The sequence below is a fragment of the Vicugna pacos genome, chromosome 21, assembly GCF_048564905.1.
Source record: "Vicugna pacos chromosome 21, VicPac4, whole genome shotgun sequence".
Lineage (NCBI taxonomy): Eukaryota > Metazoa > Chordata > Mammalia > Artiodactyla > Camelidae > Vicugna > Vicugna pacos.
The window spans coordinates 20,277,509-20,300,439 of NC_133007.1; the positions used below are offsets into that span (position 1 = coordinate 20,277,509).

Genomic DNA, 22,931 nt, shown 5'->3' on the forward strand with positions numbered 1-22,931 from the left:
ATATTTAGGCACAAGGGAACACTGTATTTGTCACTTACCTTCAGATATCTCAGGAAAAAAAAAATGAATACACATACACACAGAGGGAGGAGGGAGCTGATAAAGTACATGGAGTGAAATGTTAATGGCAGGAAAACCTGGATACAGGATACATGGATGTTCTCTGTACTGTTATTTTTGTAAGTTTTTATAAGTTTGAAATTATTTCCAAAGAAAACGTAAAAAATATATTCCAAACTAAAAAACCAGAAACTAAAGCAGAGGTTAGGCAGATGAAAAACCAAGCAAGGAGGTCATTCTGAGAGGACAGAGGACGCCAGAGCCGAGGGCGGTGACAGAAACAGACAGAAAGTGACACTAAAGAACAGAGGGGCAAACAGATAACATCACAGTCACATCTCTACTCTATCCTTCCTCCTCTCTGGGCATTCTCCATCAAGACAGGCCACTGATGAATGACAAGTCAAAATGATCTTCAACATTTTTAATATTGCAATAGACTCCATCCATCTTTGAAAGGGATAACCTCGCTGGTGAGTGGAATCATGGGGCCTTCTTGTGATGTCAACTGCACTTAGAATGTTTGTCGTCTGGGCAACCCAAATGCTCTCTTGGGAGCAGGTGTGTGTGTGTGATCTCCATGCCCTACGGTAGTCAGAATATGGAGAACTTCTCACTCCTCAGCATTTCAGGACCTCGAATCTCTTCCTCTGTCCTGAGCACTTTTCCTGGTATCATATCCTCACGTGCCACCAGCTTGCCAGGTAAACTCTGGTGCCACCAGGGCCACAAAAATGTAGTTCTTTTCGAAGCTTTTAATTGAGTACTCTACCAGATCATGCTACAGAGAACAATTTAGTGAGAAAGTCAAGTTATACATGGGGAGAAAGTAATTTTTCAAAATGCTGCATTCATGGTGAGTCGTTCCTGCCATTTATTCATTTCTGACAAGGGAAGGATGGGGGAAACATTTATTGTCAAGTTGTTTCCCCCTCTGAATCTGCATGAAGTTTAAAGGTGACACGCTGTCTATGTAAGGAGTGTGTCCTAGTTTTAGCCCTGTTTTGACAAGCTGGAGAACGTCTACACTAGAACATCAGTCCATCAGTAGGAAGCTAAGAGGAGGTGGGGTAACTGATGAGCATGAGTGCATCGTGGAATAAAGCTGAATGCCCTCAGGACTTGCTGTTCAAAGCACGGTCCATGGAGCTGCAGCATCAGCATCACTTGGGGCCCCACCCCAGACCTGCTGAACCAGAATGTGCATCTTTAATAAGAGCTCCAGGTGCTTCCTGCGCACATTAAAGTTTGAGAAGTCCTGCTCTGTGGAGTAGGTTCCCCTGAACATCCATGTGCCCATACATAGGACATTTTCACACATCTGTTTCCCAAACTGAGCACAGCTACTGCTCCAGGATTTGAGGCAAGTCAGTTTTTTAATCCAAGTGTTAGCAGCCATCAGGCAGCTAGGGTCCGCCATCAGGCAGCTAGGGTCCGCCTGAACACTCTCTGGCTGTGGGTGAGAGATGATTCAATCAGAGGAACCAGTTCACATCCTCAAAGGGCTCATGTAACACAGCTATGCGGCCCACGACCAGACTCCCTCTCTTGGGCCCTCGAGTGCTGGGGAGTGCCCACGGTCTGCAAGGCAGAGTGAAGACAGACACACAGAGCTGCAAGAGTGAAGAGATAGACGGGCCAGGCAGAAAGCTGTCACCTGGTCCACATCTTAAATTCTCCTTTGGAGAGGATCTTTTCCAGGTCTCAATGAAACCAGCCCATTTGGAATTCCCCAGGAGGTCATCCAGAATAGCTTTGCTTATCTGGGTGCAAGAGAGGTCACTGTCTTATGTGAGCTCTGCAATGTCTTAAAGTACTAAGGTTGAACCCCTAGGTATGTTTTGTGTAGAGGGGGCGAGGAGTAGGGGTCCCAAGAAGAGGACTGTCAACCTTGCTCAGCTCACCAGTGTTTCTTCTGTAACCCAGACATTGCAAAGACTGTGTTACCCACTGAGGCATCCAGCCCTGCTACCCCAGTACCAAAGCAGCACTCTCCGGCACGGGGTGGACAACACAGTGCTCTCACCAGGTGCGGCCTCCTCTGACGTGAGTGGGCGCACCTGCGAGGCTGGGGCGGCAGGGGCTGCTCCCGTAGGGGAAGGGCGCCTGTGCGTGGGATCGCCACGTGCTGCCTTCCCCCCTGCAGCCTCCCGCCTGGTCCTTCTCTTAGCAGAGAGCCGCGGGCTTGTGGAGGCCTACTGCCCCTCTCCTGTCTCTCACGCTGGCGTGGAACAGCGGCTTCTGCCTGAATGGGCTGCTGCGGGCAGATAGTGAGGCCAGAAAAATGGCCGCAACCATTGGTGACAGAAAGAGGGACTCCAGGCGGCCAGAGGTCTGGCTGTCTGCTAAGCTGCTGTGTCTACCCTGAGAGGAGGCAGAGGAAAGGTGTCCGCAGGGAGGGACACACCTGACAAATGCCAAGGCTTAGTGATTAAAGGGGAATCTCTACCCAGAAATCAGACTGCCATTTGTCCCAGTAGAAAAGCAAACAGCAGGAAAGAATGCCTCAGAACTGCACTCAGGGTGGGACAGAGGTAACCCCCGACTTCTCTGCTTCTCCTGCTTCTCCTCATGGCCTCAGCCACCCAGCCTCACTGCTCCGCCTGGCCCAAGGCTCAGACCCAGCCCTTTCCTTTGCAGATTGCATGTTGGGGGACCCCCTGAACGGGGAGCAGCTGAGGCAGAACTGTATCATCTACCGGCCCTGGTTCTCCCCTTACAGCTACTTTGTCTGCAAGGACAAAAAGAGCCACCTGGAGGCCTACAGCTTCCCAGAGGTGCAGAGGGACGAGGGCAAGGGGGACAACTGCCTCCCCGAGGACGTGGCTGAGAGCATCTACTCGTCGTCTTCCTCCCCAGAGAACACCTGCTCCCAGGAGGCCCCCCAGAAATTCGGGCACGGCCTGGACTCCACAGACTCCATCACCTCCCAGGACATCCTGGCAGCCTCCAGGTGGTACCCTGCCCAGCAGACCGGCTACAAGTGCGTGGCCTGCTGCCGGATGTACCCCACGCTGCACTCCCTCAAGAGCCACATCAAGGCGGGCTTCAAGGAGGGCTTCAGCTGCAAGGTGTACTACCGCAAGCTCAAAGCCCTCTGGGGCAAGGAGCAGAAGGCCCGGCTGGGGGACAGGCTCTCCTCAGGCAGCTGTCAGGCTTTCAAGTAATCCTGCTGGCTGGTGGCAGCTGTCTTGTTAGTGGACCCTTCAGGTAAATAAGGGACGATGCCTATTTATGTCTCTAGAGAGACGTCAATAAAGGTACTGACAGCCTTCCGTCCAGTCTGAGGTCACCCTGCACCACCTTTCCTTCCCAGTCCCTGGTACCCATCCCATTCCCCCTTCTGCTAATAGTGGCCTAGAAACACTAGGCCCGCCTCTCTCTCTCTCTCTCTCTGTTTCTGTTTTTCAAAGACAATACCGAAGTTTGAGAATATCCCCTAAAATGGTGGTTTTCCAAGGGAGGTGCCCAAACCAGCCATGTCAGCATCCCCAGGGAATTTGTTAGAAATGAAATTCTCCCACGCCTCTCAGATCAACTGAATCAGAAACTCTGGGGGTGGGCCTGGCCATCTGTGTTCTAATCGCCCTCCAGGTCATTCTGATGCAGCTCAAGTATGAGAACCCGGGCCTTCCTGCTGGTCCCTCTGTGACTGGTCCTTGCCCCGCATCGGGGGAGAGCTCACAGTGAGGGAGAAGGGTTGAACGCCCTTTCCTATTGGCATGGGGAAGGCCCCATTGGCAGGATCTCTACACAGTTTGAAATCTTCTGAGATGTTAGATCTTCTGAGGGCTGGAATAGAGAGGACAACATGCCCTGTGCATAAGGCAGAAAACAAGCAAATGGGCTGAGGCCCCTTCTCACCACCTATACCACCATCCTTCACTTGGAAGTGACACCTCTGGCTGAAGCAGAACATAATCATTTTTGACCCAGGGGACATCTTTGCATGACTCTGCTGAGTCGTGTCAGAAGGCCAGGTAAACATGTGAAGACACTGCTTCCTATCACCAGGAAGTGTCCCAGCAGACAGTCCTGACTCTTACTCCATTTCTGAGCAAACCTCACAGTCAACTCTGACCCAGAACATGGATGAGCATCGGGGATGCAGCAAGGACATATGTTTTGCTCCTTATGCGGTTTTAAAAAAAAAAGCTTAATGCTTAATGGTCTCATTTACCTCTCATTTCATCTCCCTGATGACTCAGTGGTTCACTTCACTGTGAGGGGGCATTTCCTTTCAGGGACCCTGACACCAACCCTCTTCTTATTTCTGCCTCCCCAAGGGCTGGCCAGTGGGTTGGGGCGGAGGATGTCCCCTTACCCTCCCAGGGGTCATACAGCAAGTCTTCCTGAAGCCTCACTTTTTGGTTTAGCAGAGGTGCTTGTACTTATTACTGTCCTGCTAAATATCATTTGCCCCTCACATCCCGGTCGCACGCTGTGAGACCACTCCCAGCCCCGCACCCATCCCCTGTTCCTCACCTTGATCTTTCCCCACCCTCCTCCCACCCAGCTGGAGTCCCAGAGTCTCCCTGACAGGCAGGCTCCAGCTGGCCAGGAGCCAGAACACGCAGGGTCCTGCCCGCCCGCTCGGGGCAGGGTGGTCTACAGGCGGCCCTGACATTACTCCATTGCTCCCAGGGCCCTGTTCCCTGAGGGGGCAGATGAGCGACTCCGGCAAGTCTTTAGTCCTCACTGACTCCTGTTTCCCTAAATGGAAAAGCCACCTGAGCCCTCGAAAGCTTCTCCTAACACATGTTGCTGTGCACACGTGTCCCCTTGACACGGCTCCCGAGGAGGTACAGAAAGGGGGACACCGGTGGAGTCGAGGAGGCTGCTCATGGTCTCAACTCAGTCTGTGGGAGAACCGGGAGAGGAATCACTCCCCTGGCCTCACCCCCTCCTCCAGGGCATCCACATCACAGGCACAGAACACAGTTCATAAAAGAGGGGAAGCCAGCCAAAGGCCAAGGACTGAGTCCAAGGGCCACAGCACGTGCTAATCACGGCCTGGCAGGGGCTGACACTGTCTGCTCCCTTAGGACAAGGTACTTTCCACCTTTCACATTCCATGTAGCACCATTATGACCCCAGTAGCTTTCTCAGTACAGGGTTCTGAGTAAAGTCTCAGCACAGCAGAAAATGTTCCCGGCACACAACTGCCCTGACCAGCACAGGCAAGGCCTCTCCCTCCCAGTTAACTGGGAGGTAAACTGTCTTGTGTGTGCCCCAGGCCACTGCCAGGCGCTCTGCTGGGTGCTTTTAAAATGCAATCTCAATTACTCTTCATTATACCTTTCTGGGGTGTACTGTATCCCCATTTTACAGATGATAAAATAAAGCCCAGTTCCATTCGCTCAGCCAGAAAAGGGCAGAGGGCATGTGAACCTGGTTGATCTGACCCTCCAAACTCTCTTTCAGGCCTGGGCCCAACACGGTTTCAGGTTTAATAAAACCTCTTCCTTCAAAATGGCTTACACACTCTGGTTAAAGTACTCTGGTTTCCATGATGTTCCTGCAGCTCCTTATTTCTTTCTCTAACACCCCTCTTCGCCAGCATGCCTCCTCCCCTTCCACTCCCTGCAGGAAAGCCCATATCTCAGCGAGTCAGGGCTCCTCTGCTGAGCCGTGCTGCCACGACACCATGATCCTTCCAAGCCTGTTTCGCCTCTGGTATGGACATTCCTGGAAAGGGCCCATTCAGAATCCCACCAGCTACGTGTTTCAGACACTGAGTCAAGGAGTCAGTGAAACTATAATCCTGATGGTCTTAATTATATCTGAAAATATCTCTGAGGTACTTCTTTAAGCACTCAAAATCTGCTGACATGGTTAATATATTCCAGTGATGTTTGGAGTCTGAAAAGACCTGGGTTTGGGAGAGTCTGAAAAAAAAAATGGGTATAGCCTGGTCCCCACTGACATCTGAGGCTGGATAATCCTTTGATGTAGGGGCTGTTCTGTGCATCGTAGAGTATTAGCAACACCCCTGGCTTCCAACCACTACGTGCCAACAGCATCCTTCTGAGTTGTGACAATCAAAGGCGTCTCCAGACATCGCCAAACTTCCATCCTTTGGGGGAGCAAAATCACCTCCCAGCTAAGAACCATTGGTATAACCTCATCCTGGCAAGGCTGGTCTGGATAAACTGCCACTGAAGGCACTGGCTCCTCCCCTCCCTGAGGGAACATGTGAGTTCTTTCTAAACAGCACACACCCTTGGGAACCATGCGTCACAGAGCTGATGCCACTGGGCTTGGGAAGTAGCGAGAAGTCAGGGGGAGAGAAGGAGCAGGTAGAATAGAAGAAGCAAGAAAAGACAATGAAAAAGCTTTTAGAAATAAGAAAGGTTTATTTAGCAAAAGCCACTAGACTAGTGACAACATCCAGGGAGTAAGTGCACTTACATGAACAGAATCTTTTCCCAGAGAGTTGATCCAACAGAGTTAATGCCACACAGTTTTAGGACGTAGAGGGCTGGAGGGGAGGACAGGGGGTAGCAGTCAGGCAAGGAGAAAATAAAAGGAATATAACCCCTAAACAAGAGCAGTTAAGAGAAATGAGGCTATGAAGAGGCTTTATAGACAGCATTGGTATAAGCAGGGATATAAGGAATATAATTTTCAATCCCAATATATAGTCCATTCTGTGCAGAGGAATTCTTTCCTGGTCCCACAACAGTGAGAGCCTGGTGTGCCCAAGAGTCTGCTGGCACCTGGGAGAGGCTGGGGCAGGTACCATAAGGGAGGTGCCCCTGGTGTCCACTTGTCCTCCATATAGGGCAGAGTAGTAGGATGAAAAAGAGGAGCACAGGAGTTGAGTTAGCAGAGCAAGAGGCAAGGAGAGAGGACAGGGTGACATCGCTCGGAAATCAGGTCTGCAACGCCCCCTTTTCTGCCCAGTGGCTGGTGACCTTTCATGGCCCCTAAATCCGGCCTCTGTCTCCTCCATCTCCACACCCCAAAGTGTGTGCTGGTGTGGGTCACACTGAGGAGGATGCCGACACACGTACCAGTGCTCCAGGAGGGCTTGAACTGGGGAAAGGAAGGGGGGACGAGGCAGGTGGAAACCACTGTGGAGCACCCTGAGGGCAAGGGTCTTGAGAGGGTCTCAAGTCAGCAGCACAGACAACCAGTCTCTCCAATTCTTCAACCCCTCCTCCATCTCCTTCCTTCTTTCCCTTTGCGTGCTTCTCAAGACCCTTTTAGAAACTATCTTCCCCACCCATTCTTCTCCCCGCCCCATCCAAGCCCTCTGCTACCACATTCCAAGTCACCTAATCCGCTGGCCTCGGCCTCTGTCCTCAGCCCCTGCTTGTAGGCAGTGGGCCCGGAGAAGCCAGACCTTCCACTCTCCTGAACACTCAAAACTCTAATGGGCTAAGAGGTCCCACACTCAAGGAAGCCTGGGTTAGGTTTTTCTAAGTTAGCTGGGCTCAGCCAAACTGGAAACCTGATCTTTCTCCTTTGGTTTCGTGGTCCTTCCTTCCCTCGTGTATCTGGACCTACTTCTAATGATTAATTAGCAAGTGTAACAAAATAAACAGAACCACTCCTCTCCAATTAAATGCACATTAGGAAAACAACACAAATCTATTGCTGATTCAAACACTCTGGAGATTTCCATTCTCTTCTCTCTGGTCACTTCTCACAAGCCTATGCACACGTCTACACCTTCCCTACACATGTGTCTATACAAGCACATGTGCACGCACATGTGCACACACACACACACACATACACCCACCCACCCATCCTATTCCACTGACAACCTAATGCACCAAGGAAGGCTAACATAAAGCTGCATTTACTTCCGTTAATTTGGACTTTCTGGTCTAGAAGAAATCCAACCGTAGCTCTAAGAAAAGACCCGCACTTTGATTTCTAGGTTTTAGAAAGCCACGTCAGGCTTGGAGACCTCCATTCAGGGGCAACCGCATCCTTATCAACTGATCCTCACACAATACTGCAGTCTGGATCTGCAGCTTGTTGTCCAAGATAAAGACTTACTTCCCCAAACACACAACACCAGCATGTCTCAGCTCTCTCTTCAGGCATCTTTCAAGCTGTTAACAGCCACTTCTGGCCTTGCTGGAGTCAGAGGACAAGAAAGCTTGCCCTCACTGCCCGTCAGCCCGTTGCACCAAGGGGCAACCTCTATTCAAGGCCCAGCTGGTAAAAGAGAACTGCACGTGACACTGTTCACCGGTGTGCTAGAGGCAGGCACCCACAGAGGACGGGGCAACGGTGATATGGCTGTGGTCCCTGACTTCAGTGGCAGTGATTCTGAAGAGTGAACTTGAGCGGTCTCAGCTACCAGCCTGCATTCGTTTTTTTTTTTTTTTTTTTGCAGTGAAAACTGACCACTACGGCCCAGTGGAGCGAACAGGTTGAGAGGTAAGGCTGGGGGCTCCAGGTCTCTGAGGCTTTCATAGAGGCAGGAGTGCTACAAAAGCTTCAGCTGGCACAGCCCCTGAGGCAGGACACAGGAGAAAGGGGGCAGCTTCCCAGCCTCCACGTGGATAAGCTGGGCTTGCAGGCAGGAGGTGGACAGGGCGTCCACACTGAGGAATCAGACCTAAGTGATCTGTGGCAGCAAAGGGGTTGTCCGTCCCCTGGGCTTTCTTTCACGGCAAGGGCCTTGAACAATATTAAACTCCTAGTCTCTGAAGCAACACCTGACGTCCAGCTAGAGAAAATATTCAGATCCAACTCATCCGAAGGCTTACCCAGTGCGACACTTCCCAACTCCATGCTCACACTAAAAGGACGGTCCTGTCCTTCATAGCCCAGAGCATTCAACCTCTACAATCTTGCAAGGGCCTGGAGGAGTTCCTCCCACGAAGGTTAGGGGAGAGTCAGGCAACTGGCAGCATCCTGACATCCAAACACAAAGTACCTGAGAAGGTACCGATGGCTTCCCTTCACAGTCGGGACCACAGACGTGCAGAGAGCGAGGGGGCTACCGGGGCATCACACGACAGAGCGGAGGGGCCGGCTGACGCGGCAGGCAGGCAGGGAGCAGGTCCTTCAGCAGCCTGGTGGTCCTCAAGGGGGACCCCCTCCCAAGGCCATGGGCTCTGAGAGGCCCTGCCCCCACCCCCAGGAGTCACAAGTAGGAGAGAGGAGCTGATTCACCTCTGGGAATCCAATTTCTTCCTCACTTGACCCTCCAAAGCAGAATCCTAATCCTGTTCTGAAACTGTCAGCTCCCGGGCCCCGGGGTATCCTCAGCAGTGCACATTAGCCGGCAGCCCCTACCCGGGCAGCAGCCAGACTCGGCCCCTCCACACCTCGGCCACCGCCTTGGACTCCTCGCCCCATGACACCTACACGGCGATCTCATCATCCAGGCTGTCGCCCAGCTCCTGCCTCTGCAGGACGTTGAGCAGGCGGGGCAGCTCCTCCTGGGACCACGAGTCACGCTCCTCGCTCTCGTCCGTGTTGGACTCATACTCCGAGGCGATGCCCGACTCTCGGAACTTGATGAGCTCCAGGCTGCCAAGCAGCGGCTCGCCCTGAGCAGGGGGTGGGGTGTCCTCGGGCGGGAGAAAGCGGAAGCACTCCAGCTTCACCAAGCAGTCGCGCCTACCTAAGGGGCTGCCCGCAGGGTGGGCGAAGTCGGCCAAGCCCGCGCCCAGGGGCGGCGAGTGCAGGTCCTCCGGCTTCGGGGTCGTGGGGTCACAGAGCACGGGCAGGGCTCCAGAGCGGAAGGTGATCTCCAGCAAACTGTCCTGGGAGCCCACTGGAGAGGGAGACAAGAGGGTGAGGGCGACATTAGCAAGGTGGTTGGTTTAGAAGCCACCCTCTGAAGACGCCCACCCCCAACCAGCAACGCCCCGGACAACTGAGCAGCACCTCACAGTGGTTCTGCATCTCTGCGGCCCTTCCGCCCACCCTACACAGCGGGGACGCACCAGGCTGGAGGGGAGGAGCTTGGGGAAGGTGGTAAACGCAGGGCAACCATAGTCACATGATGAGCTGGGCAGGCCAGTGAAAGTCTTGTATGGGGTGTGTGGTAGAAACTGAAGAGCTATGTTAAAAGCATGCAGTAACGTTTAATGCAGCCTTGTAAACCGTCATTAATTAAAATATAACAGAGCCTCAATAAAGAAAAATTAGCCTCCACAGTGATGAAGTACAGTGGATCCCAGTCCATACCTTTGAGCCACTTTAAAAATAGAGTTATCAGCCCTGCCCCAGATCAACCAATGCAGAATCTCTGTGGGTTGCATCTGGAAATATCCATTTTTTTGGAAAAGGATAGTTTGGGAGAACTACTGGTATGATAGGGAAAGCATTCATTTATACAATCAGACCTGGGTTTGAGTCTTGGCTCCACACCTTGCTAGTCCTGTAATGGTGAGCTAGCTACTTAAGCTCTATTTCCTCATCTGTAAAGTGGGCACATCATCATCTACCACTATAAGGGTTAAATGAGTGATATGAAATTCTACTAGTTCCTGGCAGCAGAGATGATCCAATGGATATCTGTGGGTCCACAGCCAACCTACTCTAACAGCAGGCAGATAACCCACGGGTGAGCTCAAGAGGAAGGCATGGAGGTGCGCTGCCTTCTGGTACTTCCCAGTGCAGCCTGGAGGCAGCTAGGTGTAGAGGCAGGCATCTCAGGCCAGGAGCCAGGCAACCTCTGCCGCTAACCAGCAGAGCTCTCTGCCCAGTTACTCCTCTGCCCTGTTCATTTAGTTGACAGGCTGCTACCAGCCTTTTCTATGCTACTGAGTTGTGACAGTGCAGACGGAGTAAACTACTAAGCAGGCCGATGTCTCCCGTGAGCTTGCAGAGAGCATGAGGTGCACGACAGGTGCTCAGGGCATCTGGGCTGGCAAAGCCCTCTGAGAAAGAAATAGGCAGCCTCTGGGTATACAGAGCCCAGGCCCCCATCGAGGAGAGGCTAGGTGAACTTGTGGTGGTGACTCCTGGGGACATTCAAGGTCAAGCCTGGGCGTTGGCTGAGAAGGCAGCCAAGTTCTTCTCTGGTCCCATCGTTCTGTAATTCCGTGAAGCGTATGGACGGGATGAACAGAGCTGCTTTTGTTTTCTGATGGAATATCAGGGCAGGTCAGGAGTCCAATAAAGCACCACCCAAAGCTTCAAGAAAGAGAATACGAGCTTCCAGAGCCTGCACAGAGGGAGGTGAGACCGGGCAGGGCCCTTGCTTACTGGCATTCTGTCCTGACAGCTTCAGCTCCAGCTCCTGCACCTGCTTGACCAGCAGCGAGATGTGCTGGAGCATGTCCTTGTTCTGCAGCAGGAGCTGGTGCACACGCGCCTGGGCCTCCAGCCGTGCCGCAGCCTCAGCAGCCAGCTGGTCCTTCAGCAAGTGAACCTGCAGAGGGAGGGGGAGGAGGAGACGGAGAAGGCGACAAGAAGACAGGACAGAGAGAAGAGAGGGATGTGAATGCAAACGAGAGCCGCTGGTGGATGGCTGGGACCAGAGATGCCTTCCAGGTCCAATTCAAGATGAAGAAGCCCTGTCCAGGCGAAATGGGCACCTCGGCTGGTAATTCACAGAAGCCCAAAACAGCTGGGTCACTGGATCTGTGCCCCGAGTGAGGGCTGTGATGCGTCACTCACGAACCACTCCAAGCCCCACACCAAGAGCAAAAGGTAAGAAAGGTAAGCTGCGCCCCAGACCCTGCCCCTGCTCCAGCCCTGTCAGAACCCCTTTGACAACTAACATATTAACCATGTTGAGGAAGGTACCTTTGTCTCATCTTTTAAGAAACAAAATGAAAAACTGATATGCTGACCCACTAGCTAAGAAGAACATCACAGTAAACCCCCACACAATCCTTCCTCACACCCAAACATAATGAGAAACAGGAAGCCCTACACGGGCCCTTTCTAAGTTAATGAGGTGGTTGGAGCCAAGCCTGTCTTTTCACGTCTGTGTGTGTCAGCTTCCTTCCCTGACCATCCATTTCCTCTATATTTCCCTGGGAACCTAGGAGCCTGCTTCATACCTGGTCGAGGTCAAACGTCTGCTGGCTGACTCACAACAGGGCCTCAACCAGAAGCCCCGGCAGGGCTGAGTGAACAGCTCAGAGAGCCGCCGTCTGTGGGAGGAAGGGGACCTGAGGAGAGCAGCTGGCAACGGCACACCCCGCGTGCTCAGTGGAGGGAGGTGTGGGGCGACCCTATCAGGACCCTGGCTTAAAGAAACTGAGTCACAAGGCAATGATAATATTCACACGAATGTGATTTTTGTGCTAAGATGTGGATAAAGGGGTCTCTATGGAAGGTTTCTGCAGGTCCCTGAATAGGGGGAGCTGATAAATTTGGTGACCTGGACCGAGGCAGCCTGCAGGAAAGAGGGTTTTCTGGAACCAAAAACATGAGGTGGAGTCAGGATGAGGGGGCGGGACAGGTGAAACCAGGAGTGGAGGAGAGAGAAGGAAGGAGTCCTAAGAGCTGACTCTCTGGCTCAGCCAACAGGTGCTCTGGGTTTCTGAAGAGCAGGCTGCTCCAGAGATTCCGTCACGTTCCATCAGGGAGTAAATGATCATCTCTGCCCCACAGCCTGGCCGAGCCTGACTGAGGGCCCTGCCAGTCCAGCGCCCGCCCCTCCCAGCAGCCAGCACTCAGAGATCACACTCCTGGATGCAGCAGCCGCTTCGCCCCGCCCAGTTCTCAGGACCTGATCTTGTAGTTGGTTCTGCTTCCAAGTGGAGCCACTAATGAGATTAGCTGCCACTTTCCATTAGCGGCTCCCAAGGTTGGGCCTATCTTTCTCCCAGGGGGAGGACGCCTAAAGCACCTAAAGTAAACCTGTCCTCCAAGAGGAGCTGCTAAAGACAACTGACATCAGCTTCATTTCCTGCCGTGTATAAACGAAGCAAAGGTCTCGAGAGGGCTGAGAACTGGGAAAGGAGTGGCAATGAGATTTTAATCTGGATATCAGATGGTGGGTGGCTATTAAGCCTCCATCTTCCTTGGAAACTGAGACATGGAGACAGTTCACCTGAGAATTCCCCAAATCCTGTTGGTTCTGAGAAACAGAACAATTGCTGGGAGAACCCCCCAAGAAGTGCCCCCAGAGGAAGGGTCAACCTTAACCTTCCATCTGCAAGTAATGTAACTTATTCCAACTAAGAGTATCACTGAAAAGAACGTACTGAGCAGACAGAATTGTTAATTATCCATTTTCTAGTTTCTTTGGAACAAAACAGAAATATTAGGCAGAAATGTGGAACAAAACTTTCAATGCATGTAAATAGAGAAGATGGAGAACTCTGCATACTGCTAACTGGCATCTCTGGAGGACTCCCTGCACACACATGTTATAGACTCAGGTGCCTGAATCCCACATCTGAACATTCCAACAGAAGAGGCCATTTGAGAGCACTGGACCAGGATGCTTGAGTCCGTTGGTTACTCTCTATAACTGGGTAATTCACTTCTACCTGGACTTCACTTTCTCCATCTTTCAACTAAGAAGGCTGGCTAGAGGCTTAGACAGTCTACGATTCCAAGTCCAGCTGAATGTAGTAGTTGGTACTGGGGGCCATTCATTACAGGTTCACTGAAGAACATCCCTAGATTTCCACTGGGAAGTCAGAGAATTAGGACTGGGGACAAAAGAGGAGTTCCCTCCTACAGAAGCCAAGGGAAAAAAGGTTGGAAGTTTCTTTTGCAGGTAACCTTTCCAGTGGCGGAGGTAACCTCAATACATAAAAGACGACCTCGAATTAAATGTCTCCATCACGAATCCACTGGTCCTCAGTACTACAAGAAAATGCTGTGCTTGCATGCTCCTTGTACTAGGTTAAGTAAGAATTCTAGCTTTGCAAATGCAGAGTTATAACATTTCAGGTGTTTTCAAACCCTGGGAACATGGGAGCACATGCCATTGCCGCTGCCCCAAACCAGCTCTAATGAGCCCTTCTGCTTCTGCAGCCGTCAAAAGTGGCAGCAGGCTTAAGGCTCAGACCTCTCGCTGCAGCCGTCTGCACCACAGGGGAACGCAAACCAGGCCAAGTGGGGACAAAACGGCCTCACTTCCTTTACATTTGAGGAAATTTTATAGTCCCTGCATTTTGCATATGTAGGTCTGGCCTTGAAGCACCTAAATGAGGCGGCATTATTTTCAGCCTTGGCTTGGGCAGTTGGCTACAGCTGTGCACACACTTCCGCGTACCACAGGGGGCAGATACCACCACATCCTCCCTACCAGATGGGATTTATTTGTATTCATCACACTCTTCTTTTAAAGCATCAAACACCTTTCGCAAAGGCAGGCCACATTAATTTCTGAAAAGGCAGAGTTAGCTTTGCCTCTCCAGAGCTGTGGGGTCTCTGGCAATCACTATTCCGGTCACAGACAAAGTCACCCTCCAGCTCTGCGCCGCTTCCCGAAACTCGGATACCCACCCTCAACCCACCCAGCAACACCAGACCACTGCCCACTCGCTCTCCAGCCTACTTGCCTGGACTCCAGCTCCTCCGTAAGAAGTGGGGGCAGGGCCAGGCTGAAGTTAGGGAGCGGCAGGCACATGGAAATGGCAGTGGAGAGAACCAGAGCAATTCGCCCCCCCCACCCCCGACACCGGACATACAAGCGGAGGCGGGCGGCGCTGTCTCACATGCATAAGGCAGGGACTTGGGCAGTGCACCCAGGGCGCTGGGGACTGGGAGAGGCCGCGAGGATGGATGCTAAATCTAGGGCCTGGGGGTGGGGTGCGGAGGGGTGCGCTGTTCCTCTGACTATAACTAGGGCACACACAATTGCAAAGCATAAGTAACCAAGCACTTGTTTCAGAACAAGTGCAAGTGGCAACAGGTAGAGGAGTCTTTAAACAGCAAATACTGAGTTGCGCTAACAATTTTGCCAAGAGTTGGGCCAGGAATTGGCAAAGTGAAGGAATCTGGCCTCCTTAACTGTTGCCAGTCAGCTGCAGTGCCCGGATCAGTTCTGGAGCTATATGGGCCCAGCCCGTGGCCATGCGGGTGCCAGCTACATCTCAGCTTCGGTTCAAGGCTTGGCTATATTCTCATTTGCACCCTTGAACTTCTGGTCCATCCAAAAGCAGGAAGCTAGTGCAGCCAGGCAAGCCTCATGCTGGGTGGGGAAAGTGTTCTGAGGAGCTTGGGATTCACTATTTACACACTGAGGTCTAACCTAGAATCAGCTGAGCAGTACCTTTGCCCATGTACCTGTAGGGCCAGGGCAGACCCTTTCTAGACCAGCTCTGGACCAGTTTAGGGGGAGGCTGGGAGAGGTCTTGAGGTCTTAGACCAAATCAGAACACCATGAAGGAGATCTAAGCCTGGTCCCAACGACCACAGTAGAACCAGACTGGCTTGTGAGAATAAATGGGGGAGGGAGGCATAAATCATGCAGCAAAGGACCCCAAGAGTGCACCTGTTTCCCTGAAGCTCTGTCTTTATCCTTAGCTCTTCCCAGGAGCCACGTTAGGAGGATTTAGATGTGCCCAGAGAAAAGGAAAATGTGTTCCCACCTGAAGTGCTGAGGTCACAGTATTACCCACTGGAATTCTGGGGACTGCTGGTGGTTTAACAAAGAAAGACAGACACTTTGCAGTTTGGCGGCAATAGAATCGGACAGAATTAAGTAAAAACTGACCTCATGCTAGACACTGAGATCAATCCCACTGTGCAGAGAAACCAAGTATGCCGGATTTGATGTCTTTTAAATGCATGAAAGATGCCAAGAAGACCTGTCTACTGATCCACCTATATACCTTTTATAACTGTTTATACCCACAGATATGGGTACGAATAAGAAGCCTTTGGATCAATTGCTACAAAGAGAGTGGGAGAGGAAGGTGCAGAGAAAGCTGTAGCTGACGGCTGGTGTAGGACTGAATCAGTCTGGACAATAGATGAGGTGAGAGGTACAGCAATACCTCTGCTGCATTCCTGGGCAGCAAAGCAAGATGCAAACTGAAGGGACTACCTATGCAGAGAGGGGCAGAGAAGTCTGCTCCAGAAGCTGTCTGATGATCTCAAGGTCCTGTCTGACTTGAAGATTTCAGAAGTCTATGACCCCACCCAGGGTCATCTCATCAACGTGGGATACTGATGCACTCTGGTGGCTTTCCAATCATGTCACTGCCCGAACTGAGACTCAGCCAGGGGACCCCATCTATAATCAACAGATTCCAAATGCATGAGAGGCTGACAGGGCCAGCCTGTGGAAGTGGCTGGAACAGAGAGAGGCTCATGAATGACCTACAAGCACCACATTCTTCCCCTCCCTTAGCCTCACTGTCTTCTAGGAGAGAAGCAATTAAAATAGGGCCAGGGCAGTCATCTTCCAGTGAGACAGATGCTCGATTCTGGACCAGAGAACCACCCTCAGGCTTCATTCTGGCGGTGGGAGACCCGTAATCTCTCACAGGCCTGTGACTTTGCAGACAGAGTGCGGGGCCTTCGACTGCCACAACACTCTTCTCCTTGTACAGATTACACATTTGCAAATAGTTTCTTTTGTTATTTAGCAGTGACTTCAAATTCAAATACCTCTCTGATAATATTCATCATGAATATGCATCAAGCCCATTCTTAGATAAATAATAATTACTTGGCAATTGATATGCTGAAAGAGAAAAGTATCACCACTGGAGAATGGATCTGTATTCAATGGGAAACTTTTGGAAATGCTGTGAGTTCCGACTGGCCCTGTGCTGGAGCCGTCAGGCTTTGTGCTGCCGTCAGCCCTCACACCCCGGAGGCGGGGATTCTCGGGACTGCCGCGCCATTATTAACTAGAGGAGATGAATTCTGTCATTTGACAAAAGACAATGATTTTTTTCCCCCAAATATAAGAAGAAGCCATTGATGAAATTCCTCCTATTTGTTGCTGTTTTGGGAACACATGCGAATCCTCCCAGGATCAGTACACATCCTTTTGGTTCCGGATCAGGATTTTTAAAAAGGTTCAAATCACTTGCGAGCAGTGCCCCACTGATTCTACTCTCTTGAAACCCAGCTGCAAAAGGTGCCCATGAGGCTGGGACTCAGGCCCAGGTCAGTGTGAGACTATTGTAAGAAGGTCTTTTTAAGACCCAAGTCATTGCATCATTTTGATTAGGCTGCGGGGTGCTTCCTCAAGGGGTATGTGGGGGAAAAGACAGCTCTGTCCGGGTGATTCACTTGACCGAGGGTCATGAGAAGAGTGAGCAGAAGAAATGACGAGGGTCAAAAAGTGCTCCCTAGAGAAGGCTTCCCTGTTCTCACTACAGAAAGCAGAAAGCCGCAGAGGTCAGCCTGGCTAAGCAGATGTAGAATGCCAAAGCACAGAGCCGCCTTCCCAGAGCTCTCACCAGCTCTCCCAGCTCTCTTCACTGTCTTCATCCGCCCACCCAGGTCCTGACTCTGACTCTCACCTCAGGATTCAGCCTTTACTGGTACGAACGATCAAGTCTTCGCCATTCCCTGACTGCCCATGGAGAAGACGAAGCTCAGACTCACAAGTTCCAAGGAAGAAGTGGACCACAGTGCCCTCCACAGGAGCAAGCAGAAGAAATCCCTGCTAAAGGCAGCAGGGAAGTCGGCTCCCCCCTCCTTTATGAAGCAGCAGCAGCCCTACAAGCCTTCAGGGGTCAAACAGCACTTGGCTCCTGAAATCTAAGCCAGTTCCCATTATGGCTCAAATACTACATCGAAGTTCCTGTAAGATAAATCTCATTATGATGAACTCCAAGGACAATATGGTTATCAGATCCTGCCTGGAATGAGTGGATGACTAACGGAGGCATGGACACCTGTATGGACAAGGCGGGTGGGATTCCAGGATGGTAGCGGCCACAAGAGTGTTTGGCACAAATTCATACTTTAAGCTCTTCTAAAAGTGGTACCACGGAGTCACACCTGTCTTGACTCCAAAGGCATTCCTGCCTACCCCAAACTCCAGGAGAAGAAGGCAGGAAAGGAAGGGTGGACTATATGCATTTTGTTCCTTCGTAAGTTCAAGTCATTATCCAACAACATCCAGCCAAGCCAGCCAAGCCCAATTCAGAGCAGGGGATACACGAGAAATCAAAACATTTCTTCCCATTTCAACTGCATCCCCCATCTCTCCCATCCCCGCCTCCTCTGTTCCCCAACAAGCAATGATCCAACAGCATGAGCCATCCCCTCCAGCTCCCTAGGTTTTAAACCTGCCCTGTGCCCCTCGCTAGGGAAGGCGCGTCAAGCCCATGAGAGTGGAGCCTGCGAAGTAGGGAGGAGGCTGAGGAGAACCTGGGCCACAGCCACTTGTGTCTGCTGCTGCTGCTGCTGGAGGAGCTGCTGGAGGAGCTGCATCTGGTGGTGGGTGGACAGTGGTGTCCCCGTGCCCAAGCCTGGGGGCTTCGAGGAAGAAGAGGGCAGGAGCATCCTGGGTGAGGCTGTGAGCATGGGCTCCTGGGGGTGGGGTGAAACCTGGAGGAGAAGAGAAGACAGGACATGACCCTGGGCAGGCGCCATCTTTAGGGGCCTAATTGTAATACACCCAGCATGTACGAGGATGGGGTGAAATGGTCCACTTATAACCAAGAGCTGGAAATGCTGTGTCTTCAGTAGAACTGTGGACGGAACCCGTGGAGGAGATGGTGTGGCTACCTGGGCTGGGACAAGAGTCAGAAAACCCTATTTGGACACCTTAGTAACTGATGGGATGTGACGGAGACGAGGCAGCTGATACTGTCCCATCTCTTGCCCATAGCTTCCAACTAGACCGTGTTGTTGAGTTACCCGAGGTTCTGCACTTAGAGGGATCTAGTTCTCTGAAAGATTTCGACCTACCACCCCACTATGAGACAGGAAGGAGGTGGCTTCCACCTTTACTTTACTGGATCCTTAGGGCTTCCTCCTCCAGGGTCTGCAGGGTTCTCCTGGGTTGGCCACTGGAGGAAGAGGCCTGTGAGGGAGGGGCGCCAGCCCAGCACCTCCTGCTCCCACAGTGAGCGCCATGAGGGAAGAAAGTCTGCACACTAAAGCAGACAGTGCTTTGGAGAGCTCTCTCTGATAGCGCCGCTCCCTTCCCTCCCGCCTCCCTCCTGGTAGTTGGACACTTTCACTCAGATGGCTTCTGTGGTCCAGAGAAGTCTGGTTCACAGGGAGAGATTTTATTCCTTGCAGTTCTACTGCTGGTCTCTCTTCAGATATGCAAGAGGAAGGCACCACTGGCAGAGGGCTTTTGTACAAACCGGGGCAGAAGAAAGTATCAGGCAGACAGTCTGGAACTGTACCGCCCTTCAAACTGGACAGACTTCTCCTCCTAGTAAACCAGCCTGACGCCCTCCACCCGAGAAAAGGCAGCGCGTGATGGGGAAAGACGGAACTGGCCGGGAATCCAAGGGAAGGGCAATTTGTCAGGATTCTCCTTCTGTGTGTGTGGGGAGAGGGGCGGAGTAGGGGTGTTGTTTGTTTGTTTCGTCTTCTGGCTGGAATTTGGTCTCAGGTTCTTAGTTTCTTAATCTGGATCATATCAGGAACTCCTTGGGGCGTCCATCTTCTCACTCGTAAGGTGTGAGGTTGGAGGTGATGATGCCTGAGGTGGTCCTGCAGTTTCTAACCTCCAATGGGCCAATTCCCAGTCTCCCCAGTGCTGTTACACAGGAGCAGCAAAGGCACACAACTGCCAGCTGCCGGCAGAGGAAGCCCACGCACTCTGGCCCATCAGCTAAGCCCCAGGGGATCACGTGGTGTTGTGCAAGGATTAGCCTGGTACAGGTGCTGTGTCGGGATGAGGTGCCATCGAGGGTGTGGCTGCCAGTGGGAAGAAGGGGACCAGTACCGAGGAGACCCTGGAGAGCGGCGCACGTCAGGAGTGAGCTCTGTGGCATCCTGACCCGCAGGAGCATCCAGTGTCCACACTGGCTGAACGTCTACAGGTCAGTCCCATCTGAGAGGAAGTAAACCAAGCTCTGGAACCACCACTGTGCTGGGGAGTACCTCACTCTAAAGCTGACCCCACAGGGGCTAAGAGGTGACTGATGGCGGCTGAGGCTGTGACACAGGCCACTCTGGGAGGTGACACACGTGCAGACATGCAGATCACCTGGATGGGCCACTTCCGCTTACCTTGGAGTCTGTGTGGGAGCCTCCTTCCTTCCCTACAGCATCCAGGTCGGTCACACCTCGGCTGAACTCCAGGACGTCATTCCCCGGGAGCGGGGCCTCAACCGCATCGATGTCCGTCTCCTCTGCGGCGGCCGTGGCAGCCCTCTCGGCCCCGGTGAGCTGGCGGCCTGCGGGACAACAGAGAAGGCAGGGCAGGGGGTGGCCACACAGCGACAGCATCCTCCCTCCCCTACACTTCTGTTTTCAGTTCCGTCGTGCCCAGGGATGCCACTGGCCTCACAGCACTTTCGCATACCTTCCCACTCAAGTCCACTAAATTTCTAATCCAATAAGATGTTCTCATTTTAATATCTTTGTAAAGTCCTGACGCAAAGACAACATTTCCTCGAGCCTGGAGGTGACTGCGCTGCCAGGTTGGCAGGACGCTTGTGTTGACAGGGTGTGGGGACCCTGGGAAACAGGATGACAGTCTTCTCAACCTCATCCAAACTCAGGCATGGAAATGGCCGAGGGAAAGTACCCTGAACTGGGCGTCCAGAGAGGTTGCGGTTTCCCCCTCCACGCTCTTAACAGACTGTCGGATAAGGGGCGAATCATCTCACCTCCGGGCTTCAGTTCCTGCAACTGCACGTTACAGGCCGAGTTAGATGGATGGAGGGTTGTAGGCATAAAAAACAAGAACAAGGAGATTTGAGGCACCATCCCACCCAGTATCAGTGTCCCACCGTCGGAGCCTTACTCAGACCATCCCCCCAAGAGCAGAAGCTAGGGAAGGGGCCTGCAGAAGGCAGCACTGCTGGAGGAGAGGCAGGTGGCTGGTTTTTCATGCCCTGTCTAGTCTATTTCCCACTGAAGACAGTGACCAATTCCCTGATCACATGCTCAATACATGTATGAAAGTCCTACTATTTCGCATTTTTTTCATTCCCTGTTCCTCTCTTTTTCTTGGGCTCCCTAAAAACACCTGGCAAGTTCCTGGCATTTCCTGGGAAATATTTTTTTCTCTACATTTGGGATTAGGTTCATCACTACTGTCTTCAAATAAAATTTCTTAAAAGCTTTCAGAGACCAAGCACCAATAGTAAAACAGCACAGGCTAATGAGCTAAGCAGGTAGTATGAAGAGCCGATTCCCTAATTCTAAAGCTAACCCAGGGAGCCCGGCCTTGGCCATCGCAGGGCTTGCCTTGGAGAACAAACAGTTCTAACAAGTCTCCCCATGCAAACCCACATGAGTCATCTGGGGAGGCAAGCCTGGGATTTAGAGAGCAAACAGTGTGTTTGGCTTCCTCCTGGCTGCTCTAGGAGCTGGGAGATGGACTGTCGAGGGTAGCAACGGTGTGTAACAGCAAGGATGGTCCTGGTCCATGGCCTGGGAGACCAGTAACCCAGCTCCTTTGTAAAGCAGCAGGCAGGAGCATCAAGAGCGGGCTGTTTTCTGTCATCTCCTGCGCCTAGAAGTGAGCTTCTTGACCATCAGGAGGTTTACCCTGTGAGAGGGAGGGCTGATGGATTCTCAGTAGGTGGATGGTGCTGGGAACTGAGCACCTGGTTCTCCTTGCCCATGGAAGAGTGGACAGGGCGACACGGAACTGTGTTTGAGCAGGAGAGATTTCCATTGGTCACCAGGAGGGGCACCCTGCGTCCATCTGTCAGTGCACTTAACATCAAGTGTGCCCTCCTGGTCTTAAGGCCAAGGGTGTGTCTCGTTCATGTTTCTCAAGGATCTGGCACAGAGAACGTGTTCAGGAAATACTATTAAAAGAAATAGTGTCACAACAGGGTGGCAAAACATGGAAGCGAGCTACAGGAGGAGGCTGCCCCTCATCCCTGAAGATCCTAATAGCAGGAACAAAGCAGTTCCTCCCCCCAACCCCACCCCCACAGAGCATCTGGAGATGTCCAGGCCAGAAGCCCAGAAGGGATCAGAAAACCTCTCAGGTTCTAGCTCTGCTTCTCAGAAGTCATTAAAAACTAAACTTGCCAGCCGTTCTCTCTGTAGCGGTGGAGTTCCCAAACCAAGGCTGAAGTAAGTGAATCGCCAGTCACGGGACTCCTTCTGAGAGACTCCCTGCTACTCAGCGGGTTCTCGGACGATTACATTTGGAGTCGTGCCGATTTAATATGGCTAATGGGTAGAGATCAGTATAAGCGTATACATTTTATTGCACTTCGCAGATACTGCAGTTTTACAAATTGAAGGTTTGGGACAAACCTGCATCAAGCAAATTTGCTGGCACCATTTTTCCAACAGTATTTGCTCAGTTTGTGTCTCTGTGCCATGTTTTGGTAATTCTCACAATATTTCAAAGTTTTTCATTAGTTGTTATCAGTCGCTATTCATTATTTGTTATGGTGATCTGTAATCGGTGATCTTTGATGTTACTACTGTACTTGTTTTGGGGCAACATAAACTGCACCCATATAAAACGGCAGCCTTAATGTATGTTGCATGTATTCTGACCGTTTCACTTGTCGGCCATCTCTGTCCCTTCCTCAGACCTCCTTGTTCCCTGAGACACAACAATATTATAATTAGGCCAACTAATAAACCTGCAATGGCCCCTACATAATCAAGTGAAAGGAAGGGTCGCACATCTCTCACTTTAAATCAAAAGCTAGAAATGACTGAGCCGAGATAAGCCAAAAGCTAGTTAGCTAAGCTGTGAATGCAAAGGAAGAGTTCTTGAAGGAGATTCAAAGTACTACTCCAGTGAACACAAGGATGATAAGAAACAGCCTAGTGCTGACATGGAGAAAGCTTCTGAGGTCTGGGTAGAAGCTCAAACCAGCCACAACATTCCCTCAAGCCAAAGC

General features: G+C 51.8%; 2 protein-coding genes across 8 annotated transcripts in view; one reads left to right on the plus strand and one right to left on the minus strand.

Moving 5' to 3' along the window:
• LOC102546089 (carboxyl-terminal PDZ ligand of neuronal nitric oxide synthase protein) overlaps positions 1-22,931 on the minus strand; it is a 279,781-nt gene that overhangs the window by 8,827 nt on the left and 248,023 nt on the right. For 6 of the 7 annotated variants that reach the window (XM_006209048.4, XM_006209047.4, XM_072946224.1 and 3 more), the window contains 4 exons: positions 20,116-20,282; positions 18,292-18,471; positions 11,248-11,413; positions 9,656-9,808 (listed from right to left, as the gene is read on the minus strand). In XM_006209048.4, coding sequence (XP_006209110.2) covers positions 9,656-9,808; positions 11,248-11,413; positions 18,292-18,471; positions 20,116-20,282 — 666 coding nt within the window. Of the gene's footprint in view, positions 1-9,392; positions 9,809-11,247; positions 11,414-18,291; positions 18,472-20,115; positions 20,283-22,931 lie in introns of those variants that run through there. The other variant, XM_072946226.1, reaches the window with a different exon arrangement.
• On the plus strand, positions 576-3,335 carry SPATA46 (spermatogenesis associated 46). The gene is given in 4 exon segments (XM_006209046.4): positions 576-764; positions 1,987-2,047; positions 2,049-2,089; positions 2,701-3,335. Coding segments are annotated over 4 exon segments (753 nt in total). The 5' UTR covers positions 576-640; the 3' UTR covers positions 3,228-3,335.